At 39.6% G+C, this 10,783-nt stretch overlaps 1 protein-coding gene across 1 annotated transcript; it reads left to right on the plus strand.

Annotated features, from left to right (window-relative positions):
* The first annotated feature begins 1,375 nt into the window (after window positions 1-1,375).
* Window positions 1,376-10,386, plus strand: get3 (guided entry of tail-anchored proteins factor 3, ATPase). The gene is made up of 7 exons (XM_036560352.1): window positions 1,376-1,713; window positions 3,142-3,289; window positions 4,810-4,958; window positions 5,225-5,375; window positions 6,292-6,399; window positions 7,358-7,555; window positions 7,896-10,386. Exons 1-7 carry the CDS (start codon window positions 1,571-1,573, stop codon window positions 8,022-8,024), a joined length of 1,026 nt encoding a protein of 341 aa, XP_036416245.1. The 5' UTR covers window positions 1,376-1,570; the 3' UTR covers window positions 8,025-10,386.
* Window positions 10,387-10,783: the final 397 nt, after the last annotated feature.

Consider the following 10,783-nt stretch of genomic DNA (forward strand, 5'->3'; position numbering starts at 1 on the left):
CCACAATCAGCATTTCCATCAGATCCCTCTGCAGACTGAATGTGCTCTGTCGCTTTGGAAGTGGTTCTGCTAAAAGCAGTCAGAGAACTTCAATAACAGCTCATCTGGAATAGATGGGTTTTACTTTAGAAACTGAATAATGAGGCAAAAACTCCACAACTGCAAACTCGATAAGCAACAAGAATGTTTTGTTGTAACAAACATTAAGAAACCCTTCATCAAAATTAAGCTACTTACAGGTCAAACTAATGTAAAGCACTGACATAACCCTCATATGAACCAGGAAATCGCTGCTGTCAGAACAAAACCTCATATTTCCAAAATGACAACTTTACAGCAGAAGGAAGAAACATACTTTATTTTTAATGTAAGTTAATGGAACCAGACTTTTTGGGTCATTTTTTTTTTGGAGTGTGAAGGACAACAAGCATTTTCAAATTATGTCAAAAACAAAAAACAACGGGGCGGAATAGGAAGTGGCCAGGCTCCTCATAAACCGGCTCTGCTATTAACGCTCACAATAGTTAGTTAACGTTAGCTCTGGGTTAACACTTTAGCTCAGAGTTAGCGCATTAGCTTCAGAGTAATTAGCTATCTTCAAACCTGGCTGCTGGCTTGTCCATTGTAAAATGATAAACTTGGGTGGGAAAATTTGTCAAATTAGGGGTTTTAAATGTTGAGCGTCTGCTGTTTTCTGTAACTTCAGTAATAGGCCACTTATGACATGCCAGACTTGAGCCAAACGCACTGAGGTATAAATCACCCAAGCACGGCTCTGCGGCAGCTTAATAGTGCTGTGGCCCTCTTCCTTCATCCCCACTGTTGGTCCACAACATTCACGTCAGAATTGGCCCTTAAACATAAATATGAGTCAAAACCTTACATAGCTGTCCAACATCTGGCTCAATTCTGGCCCACCTGCCTAATATCTATCCGGAAGTCAACCAACGCTCGCGTATGTAAACCAGCATCGGCCAAGAACTGTTCTGGGATGTGGCGGTTGCCACTTGCTCTGGTTTGCAGAGGGGCCCTGGTGGCATGGTGTTCAGATTACAGTGCAATATCAACCCACCAGAATAACATAAAATACCATTAGTGACTACTGGACACCACCAGGTGCCAACAGAAACATTTAATGGTTTCTATGATTTTTTTTTTTTTCAGCAGGGATATATTTTATTGTATTTCAGTCTACATTGTTATTCTATGATTAAACTTTATTATATTATATTATATTATATTATATTATATTATATTTAAAACACGGTCACGTTGATTAAACTGGAGAAACCCGTTCTGGAAGCTTCTCCCTGCAGTTCTGCGCGTATTGTGGTACAGTCCACCAACAAAGGAAGCTTGAGTCATCAGCTTTGAGCCAAAGTGAGTTTTGTCTCGTAACTGTACTGTGAGACGACATTTCGGATCTAATTCTCCTTAAAATCCGCGTTTTCCCGTTTCATCGCAGCTTGAGCCAAAATGTCGTCTTTGCAGCGAACTTAGCTTAGTGACCGCGTTCAAATGGTTCAAATGGTTCAAATGGTACAGTCCGAATGAACTGTGGTGTAACAAGATGGCAGCTTCATTGGAAGACGAATTTGAAGATGCGCCCGACATAGAGCCTCTGGAGCCCACGCTGAAGAACATCATCGAGCAGAAATCTCTGAAATGGATTTTTGTTGGAGGCAAAGGTGGAGTGGGAAAAACAACCTGCAGGTAATGCGGCAGTAATGAGATATTTCTTAATAAGCTGACCGGCTACGGTTAGCTGGCTAACGTTAGCGTCAGCGTTAACTGGGGCAGAATCCCAAATGGACCCGCACTCCCTACGTAGTGCGCTACGCTGGTCTCAAAAGAACAGCTCCTCGACTGAAGCAGTGCATAATGTGTCTACCAAAGAGCCATTTGGGATCTAGACACTTTAGTCCAATTCCCTATTGTATGTATACTCCTCTTTCTGGGTCTGGCGGCCAACGTTTCTTAACCACTGTAGTGCCTTATGCAGGGAGGTGGGAGCTATTTGAGATTCAGCCTAGCTGTGCTGTCAGTGCTGAAGCTAACGTTGCTTAGCTAACAGTACATTGAGTGTTAGCTTATGTTATTTTACATTTTTTGACCTCGTTATCAAACGTTTCTGGTTTATATTACAGTCTCTAATTTGACTCCGCCGTGTCAGAAAGTCTCTTTAGCGGGGAAAGCTGTGGACATGGAGTATTTTGTGTTTACGCCTGTTACAGTAATGCTAGCTAAAGTAGACAGTAAATGAACAAATCGATATTATTTGACTGGGCGGTTGCAAATCCTGAAAGGATATGTAGCTACCGTAACTGTCTGTTCTGTAAATAGCTGCCCAGGTAGGTTAACTGACCTGTTCCCAAAACTTTCTCCGCTTACTGTCACAGGTTTACTGGCAGCTAACTTAATTAATACCTTGGCGTTTTTAGCAGTAACAGACACAGCCATAGCACATGCAACAAGCTGGCTAGCTTACAGGGTGCCAGGACATGGGCTTAGCTAGTGCTTAAACGTGTTTGGGAGATTTCACTGCATGCTTGTGATTAAAGCATTTAGAACAGCAGATTTAATGAAGTTGCAACAGGTGATCATGCTGTAAGTACACTAACCAACTATGTACGTCATGGATTGGTTTCAAACATGGATTAAACCTAGTCTTGGAGTAAACTGCAATATCAGTGGTGTTTCACCATTTAAAAACCCCATTTAGATCAGGTTTAGGCAAACACAGCTTGTATAATCTCAATAGAAAAGCATTGCCAATAGAATGGGATGCTCTGGAGCAGCCACACATGATGCCCAATGCCAAGCTTAGCTAAAGGGCTATAAAGCCCCCCATCATCAGGCTGTGGAGCAGTGGAACTGTGTTCTCTGGAGTGATGGAGTTCCATCCAGTACCTTTGGGATGAGCTGGAGTGATCCAGAACTAATCATCCAACATCAGTACCTGACCTCACTAATGCTTTTGTGGCTCAGTGCAATCAAATCCTCACAACAATGTTCCATCATCTAGTGTAGAGCCTGCCCAGAAGAGTAGAGGCTGTTACTATGAGTTCTCTGTGAACAGACTTGGTTTAAGCAGAATGCCCTGTTCAGCCTCTCTCTTTCTTTGTCCTGTTTGTATTGCAGCTGTAGTTTGGCTGTTCAGCTGGCCGCAGTGAGAGAGAGTGTCCTCATCATCTCCACAGACCCGGCACACAACATCTCTGACGCGTTCGACCAGAAGTTCTCCAAAGTGCCCACCAAAGTGAAGGGTTATGACAACCTCTTTGCCATGGTCAGTGCACTCGGTATGCTCGTCAGTTGATATTTTAGGTTTATGAATGTATGTTTTGTACCTCTGAATGTAGTTTTAATAGTAGTTTTATTAGTTTTAATAAAAACTACAATTAGGCAGTGTATATTCCTTTAGAAGTATCATTAGTACTAGTACCTTTTTTATAGGAAAGTCTGTCCAAAATTTTCCCAGGCAGTTATTTCTACTCATACAAGATATACAGTGCTTTGAATGAGGAGGGACCTAGAAACCTGAAACTTGTAGCTGCATCAACATTTCAAAAACATATTAGATATCACTGGTAAAAAATGATGAATATTGCATAAATAGTTTGTAGTGTTTGGCTCAAATAACACACAAACAATTTTTCGTGGTGTTCTGGCTGCTGTGCAAATCCCCACAACGACAGGCTGCTTTTCCCTCATGCAGCTTTTTGAAATAACTCCTCCTCCTTTATAATGTCTCTTGTACTAGTCAGACAAATTAAAGGGCCAAAATGAGTGAAAATCCAGTTTTCCTCAGAAGAATCTGACGTACAATGTAAATATTTCTTCAAAATATACTGTTCACTTCCAAGTCCATACACTCCATATATGAAGACTAAGGTGTGAAAACACAATTCATTGTTTTTGTGATGTCATGAAAACCAATGCATTTGCATACACTGTTTAAAACCGTTCATCTTAGCAGTATGTTTTTTGCTAGTAAAAGCAGAATGTCATTAGAATAAAAGCAAACAAACATAAATATTGAAAAAGCAGCAAGATTTATTTCTTACTTTAAAGAGGAAAACAGCTGTAGAAGACAACGATTTTCCTGCAGCATACAGTGTTAGTTGAAACATTGTGAGCTGGGTAGAACAACAAAGTTTGGTTCCAGATATCTGGTCAAAGCCTCCAACCATTGAATAGATTTGTTAAATTCCATCTCCAGCACTGATTTAACATTACGAAGTACTGATTAATCGGGCTAGGTGTTGGATGATAACTACAGTTAAAGTAGGACTTGCTCTGTATTAAATTAACACACTAATATATGCTGCTTTCTGAACAAAACCTTGTATCTCCATTGTCCAAATGAAAAGCTTTTTATTTCTAATTTTCTTAGACTGCTTTTTGACCTAGACACAATATAAGACAGTCAGAACAGAGGTAATTTACATATATCTGTCTTTAAGCCATTTTACCAAAAACGTGTTTGGTAATTCTAAGAGATTCATGTATGTAATGAATTATTTCTTTACAGTGATGGTGATAGGACCTAGGGGTCATTATGCATGCAACACAAATATACCCATGTTATTTACTGTACAATAAAAAGTGAACCTACACATGTCTTGTGAGTTTTTATATGCAATGTTGATAATCCTAAAATGTTGGTAAATGTGAAAAAAAATCTGTTTTGTTTGGGTGCTACTTTTCCCTTACAATACCCTGTATGTATCTGTACTCTTGGAAAAGTATTCAGAGTGGATCACAGATATAAAACCCATCCTCTGTATCCTTTCCCTGTCTTCGTAGGAGATTGACCCGAGTCTGGGGGTGGCAGAGCTGCCAGACGAGTTCTTTGAAGAAGACAACATGCTGAGCATGGGCAAGAAGATGATGCAGGAGGCCATGAGTGCCTTCCCTGGTATCGATGAGGCCATGAGCTACGCTGAGGTCATGAGGTCAGATGCCAAAGCAGCCAGTGACTCTGTCGCACTGTAGCTTATGCAAAGACAGAATCTGTTCTATTTTATAAGATGGCTAGTTCTTGTTCTAAAATCTGATTGGCTGAGCTTCATTTGAAGTCATTATACAACTGCACGCATCAGTTGTGTTAAAGCTAAAAAAAATGCACGCTGCTGTTTAGCCTGATCCCATTCGTAATCGATACTTTCAGCATTCTCCTTCTGATACAACCTTCGTGTTTTGCTGTGTTTCTGTGATGCAGGTTAGTAAAAGGAATGAACTTCTCAGTAGTGGTGTTCGACACAGCTCCTACAGGCCACACACTGCGTCTGCTCAACTTCCCCACCATAGTGGAGCGTGGCCTGGGCCGTCTCATGCAGATCAAAAACCAAATTAGCCCCTTCATATCTCAGGTATGGAGTGCTGCATGCTGGGAAATGTAGTTTCTGGAATGCAGTGTGCAGATACAGTACACGTGAAACATTTAACTACAAGCCAAAAGCGTTTTAATAAATGGAATAAGTATTAGAAATTTAATTTTTTTGTTTTGTTTTTTTTTTTTTTTTTTTAAATGATCCAGTGAATTAGGAAAAGTCAAATTTCACTATGATTCAGTTGTTATTTTGACAACAAGATTATCAAAATACTATAATCACTGTTTATAGTGAAATATAGGCAATAAAAACAACACATCAAAACATTTTTGTTAATTATTATTTTCTGAAATAGACAGAGAATTTTATTTTGGTGAAAGAAAGGAGCTCATTTTTTTTGTTATATAAATTTAACTGTTTATAATCAGTGCTAATACTCAAATCAGTGCCATTGATTTGCCAACTTCTGATTGATACGTCCTTAATATTTATGCATGTAATTAGTAGGGATGTGTCAAGGTACTCAAGCACTTGGTTAAATTAGTCAAGAGCCAGCATTCGTATATTGAAATAATGTTTCAGCTATTTATTGGTTTTAATCATGGGAAGACTTTGCTACTCTGAAACACAAGCGCCATTGCCAGGGACACAATAAGGAAGTAACTGATAACACACTACAAAAGCAAGGTTGATGTTAGATGTAGAAACAGTTAAAATATTTTTTCTGACATACTGCTATGCTGGTGCATTGTCCACCGAAGAGGAAAACAGCTGTAGAAGACAAGGATTTTCCTGCAGCATACAGTGTTAGCTGTATTTTTAGCTAATTAACACAACCAAGGCACATATCAAAATTAAGCAGAATGCACATGTCCAATAATTACTGACCTGTTATCTTCATCGTTACATTCTTGGAAATGTAGTCTAATAAGGTGATTTTGATATATCTCTGTAGATGTGTAACATGTTGGGACTGGGGGATATGAATGCAGACCAGCTGGCCTCAAAACTGGAGGAGACTCTTCCCGTTATCCGCTCAGTCAGCGAGCAGTTTAAGGACCCGGTGAGTTACTGATTTGAATCAATCTGATCGCCTTGATTCTCACTAAGACAAGCTCTGTAAAGACACTACTTACTAGGGTACAACTAATATGAAAAGTGTTACCATTATGGATTTTAAGGAGCTAAAAATTCAAATACCTTAGAGTGGTCCATAATATGTCATTTATATAACCAGACAACTATAAATTTAGTTAAAGTCAGGTTGAAATCGAAATCGACTTTTTTTTTGTTAAACCTTGTCTGTTCATGTACATAAAATTCTGTTGAATACCAATAATATATAGCATGTTTTCCCTCCCCCATCTCATCCTCCTCATGTGCCTCCTGGATCTGACTACCTGTTTGGTTTGGAACACGTTTCCTATTCCGATTAAATACCACAGGATAAATTCATGTCCTGCTTATAATTCTTTTTCACCCAAATGTCTAGTTTCACTCAGAAATACATCACATTAAAGAATAAAAACATATTTGCTCCCCGCTGACGTTAAATGGGGGACTTTAGTTGTCAAATTTGCTTCAGTCCTTAATTGTCAAATGTCAGAAGCTTGCAGAGTCTTAACTACTATGAATATAAAGCAAAGCAATTATAAATAACCTCGTAACTTAACTTTTAAAATGTAAAGCTCAAGCAGAAATGACCCTACATCTCCCAAACAGAGCAAATTTAAAGTGCATGTTCTACTTAATAAAAGCATCTTCTAAGTAAACTTATAAGTAAAATGTTTTTACACACAAATGCACCCTACAGTATATTTGGTTGTTTTTCAAAATAGCATCACATTTCTGAATGTGCTGTCCTTTTCTAACATTTAAAGATAAGTGATTTATTAGTGAGATTTCCATCAGTGCTGTCTTATTCACTATTAGTCAGTGATTCAGTATGTGAAGACCATGATCAGCTGGAAGTCCAGGCTGAGCCCTAACCAGGGGTGTCCTTTTCTCACTGTGCTGAACAGGAGCAGACGACGTTCATCTGCGTGTGTATTGCAGAGTTTCTGTCTCTTTATGAGACGGAGCGGCTGATTCAGGAGCTGGCCAAGTGCCGTATCGACACACACAACATCATCGTCAACCAGCTTGTGTTCCCAGACACCGAGAAGCCATGCAAGATGTGCGAAGCCAGACACAAGATCCAGTCCAAATACCTGGACCAGGTGAGGGTCTGTTTAGTCTAATGGCGGAAACACAGAAAGACGACTGAAGCCATCTAAAAGCATACACCAGATAAGACGCTTGGCGTTTTTTTCTGATATCCTTGACAATTTCAGCCCAACAGTTGTTCTGCACAGCTTTTGAATGAGCCACAATACAGGGCAGGCAACCAGAACAGAGGCCATATACATATCAATATAAACAGCCTGTTTAATTGTAATAAAGAGAGGTTTGAAAATGGTTGTGTAACAATAAATTGCACCTGTTTTTTGTTAATAAAACTGCATTATCAGTGCACTTGACAGAAATACAGATTACACATTGTTGTCCTTTGTGTTTCAGATGGAAGATCTGTATGAAGATTTCCATATAGTTAAACTGCCTCTGCTGCCTCATGAGGTACGAGGAGCGGACAAAGTCAACACATTTTCCAAACTTCTTCTGGAGCCCTACAATCCACCCAACAAGTGACTTTTATTCTCCTAAACCTAAACCCACTGTCTCTCGCCCACACTCGCTCACCCTCACCATTCTGACGCTGCTCCATCAGCTCTCTCAGAAACCACAGCAACATAGAAACATCTTCACCAACATTATTATTATTATTATTATTATTATTATAATAGTCAGATTCGGGATGACAACAGTCTGATACGGTAACACTAAAGTCTCACCTTTCTTTTTGTTTTTTTCCTTTCTCTTTCTTTTTCTGTCCTTTCCTCCTCTCACTCTCTCTCTCTCTCTCTCCTTTTCTATCCTTTACCTTTCCTTCCACACTTATTCTTTCATTTTCTCCTCCTCTTTTTTCTTTCTCTATTTTTAAACTTTTTTTTCTTTGTCTTTTCTCTTTACACCCCCTTGCGCGCTCTCTCTCTCTCTCTCGCTCTCTCTTTCTCTCTTTCTCTTTCTTTATTTTTTTCATCTATATCCCACACAGCGACAATAACGTTCACTTTACTCCTTCTTCAATAGTCGAACAGTAAACTGGATCAGCGTGCTTCATATTGTCCATTAATTCAGATGTTGTTGATGGTTGTTTAATTGTGTGATGGTGACTTTTGAGTGTGTATATAAAAAAGCATAAAAACTGCTTCAAAGTTGGTGGAAACATCCCTCTCCTGCTTCTGATGAGTGAGTGTGCATGAAAGAATGTATTCAGTCTATTGAAACTGAAAGGGCCCAGCCGTCTGAATGCTAATGTAAATCTAAACTGCGAATCAGCCGCAGTCTTATTCCACAGTTGTACAGTTCCAGCCTCAGAGTTACGCCTCTTATTTTAGTTAGAAGAGCTGCAATCCGGTCTTTCAGGTTTACCAGTTCGTGTTTTTCGTTCTCTTCCCACTCCCAGCACACCTAAGCCAGATAAGCCGTTTTTCTAGTCCACAGGTTCCAAACCCTGGTCCTGGAGGACCCCCTGCCCAGCAGGATTTAGTGTTTTCCCCAGTCCCAGCACACCCTTTTCAAGTCAGGAAGGGCTTGTTAATGAGCTGATTAGTTGGCTCAGGTGTGTTGGAAGTGGAGGAACACAAAAACATGCAGGGCAGGGGGTACTCCAGGACCAGGATTGGGGACCACGGATCTACCAATTCACCGCCATAAGATGTGTTTGGAGCGGAATAGTACAAAAATGTGGACTGGATCAGGCCCATGTGGACTGGATTTGAAGTCCTGAGTTAGTGGGATGATTTTTGGTTTACTCATCTGATTTTGAATCCGTTATTATGGCAGTAGTTTAGCAAAATTCGCAACAGTTGTTCCCCCTTTGCTCTATGCTGATTGTTCAGGTATAAGCTGATCGGCTACATTTTGGGGGTAGGGACTGTGTAACTTTAGTTTTTCAGTGGACTGTCGCTTTAAAGCAGTGAGGTGAACAGAGCTTAATGGTTTCAGACATAGTGGCTTGAGAAGGCATATAGGGAGCTGAAGTCATGACTGTCTATAAGTTCAAAGAGCCTGCAGCCTAGGTGAATGTTTACTTTGATTTTAGTAATTTCAACACTATTGTAATACATTCTTGCCATTTAGCATTTTGAAAGCTGTAAAAATCGTGTTAACAGCCCAATAATGTGACCCAAATTTGCCCCAGATGGACAATAGCTGTGTAGTTCTAACAGCCATATTCGGCACATGTCAAACTTATCTTTAAAGTTAATCTTAAGAATGTAAACAAGAATATTCCAACGCTAGTCATGCTGTCTTCCTTAAGAATCACTGACTTGATCTCAGTGATACTATAGTGTAGGCACTTTGAGGTAGTGACTCTTCAGCTCCCTCTTGTGATTGATGAGAATATTACACAACTTTCCTTCTCTTGTGTGGACTAGGCCAGTGTTTCTCAACCCTGGTCCTGGAGGCCCACTGCCCTGCTCTTCTATGTGTTTTCCAAGCTCCCAACACACCTGATCCAACTAATCAGCTCATTTTCTGAGTTAAAGAGGGTGTGTTTAAGCCAGAAAAGTGCTAAAATGTGCAGGACAGTGGGCCTCCAGGACCAAGGTTGAGAACACTGGACTAGACTGAATGATGCATTTATCTAGTGAAGCACCTGGGTCTGCACAGTGCATCCGATCACAGTACAGCTCTGTCCTAAACTTGCTTTGTCTTACGCATCTCTGGAGAGCTCTTGTTTAATTTAATTACATTTTTGTCACATTTTACTCTGCAGTGAAAGATTTCTCATTGTAATTCTTGTGTACAAACAATGTAATTATTGCAGTCAGTTGAAGTGCATTGTATTTATATAGATTAATATTGGGATTATTTGTTTTGTTTGCTTTGATTTCAGGATGGAGTCCTCATAATGAAGCACATAGTAAATGAAACTTTTGCTTTTATTGTCAGTTCCTTCTCTCTCTCTCTCTCTCTCTCTCTCTCTCTCTCTCTCTCTCTCTCTCTCTCTCTCTCTCTCTCTCTTCCACCTACTTATCAGTGATGCAGTTTGAGCTACAGAGGTTTGCAAATTCATTGAAGACAATATATTATTGTTTCCTTATAAGATACCATATAAAACCATCTGGGTTTACACACTTTCCAATTTAAATCTCTGTTTTGCTTCTGCTTAAAGGAATGCTTCTTAATGCTGCTTTGTTAAAGGGCCCATGTCCTACATGGGGTGGGGGGTATTTATTTTTTAAACTTAAAGTTTAAAAAATAAATAAAGTTTAAAGTTCCCTCAAAATCCCTGTGCTTTAATTGACCCTATACCTTAATTATGTTTGTTTCTTAAAACA

Source organism: Colossoma macropomum, unplaced genomic scaffold, assembly GCF_904425465.1.
Source record: "Colossoma macropomum unplaced genomic scaffold, Colossoma_macropomum, whole genome shotgun sequence".
Lineage (NCBI taxonomy): Eukaryota > Metazoa > Chordata > Actinopteri > Characiformes > Serrasalmidae > Colossoma > Colossoma macropomum.

Coding starts and splice junctions, on each gene's coding strand:
- get3 (XM_036560352.1), top strand. CDS start 1,571: ATGGCAGCTTCATTGGAAGACGAATTTGAAGATGCGCCCGACATAGAG. Junction 4,959..5,224: donor AGCTACGCTGAGGTCATGAG/GTCAGATGCCAA, acceptor TCTGTGATGCAG/GTTAGTAAAAGGAATGAACT. Junction 5,376..6,291: donor TTAGCCCCTTCATATCTCAG/GTATGGAGTGCT, acceptor ATATCTCTGTAG/ATGTGTAACATGTTGGGACT.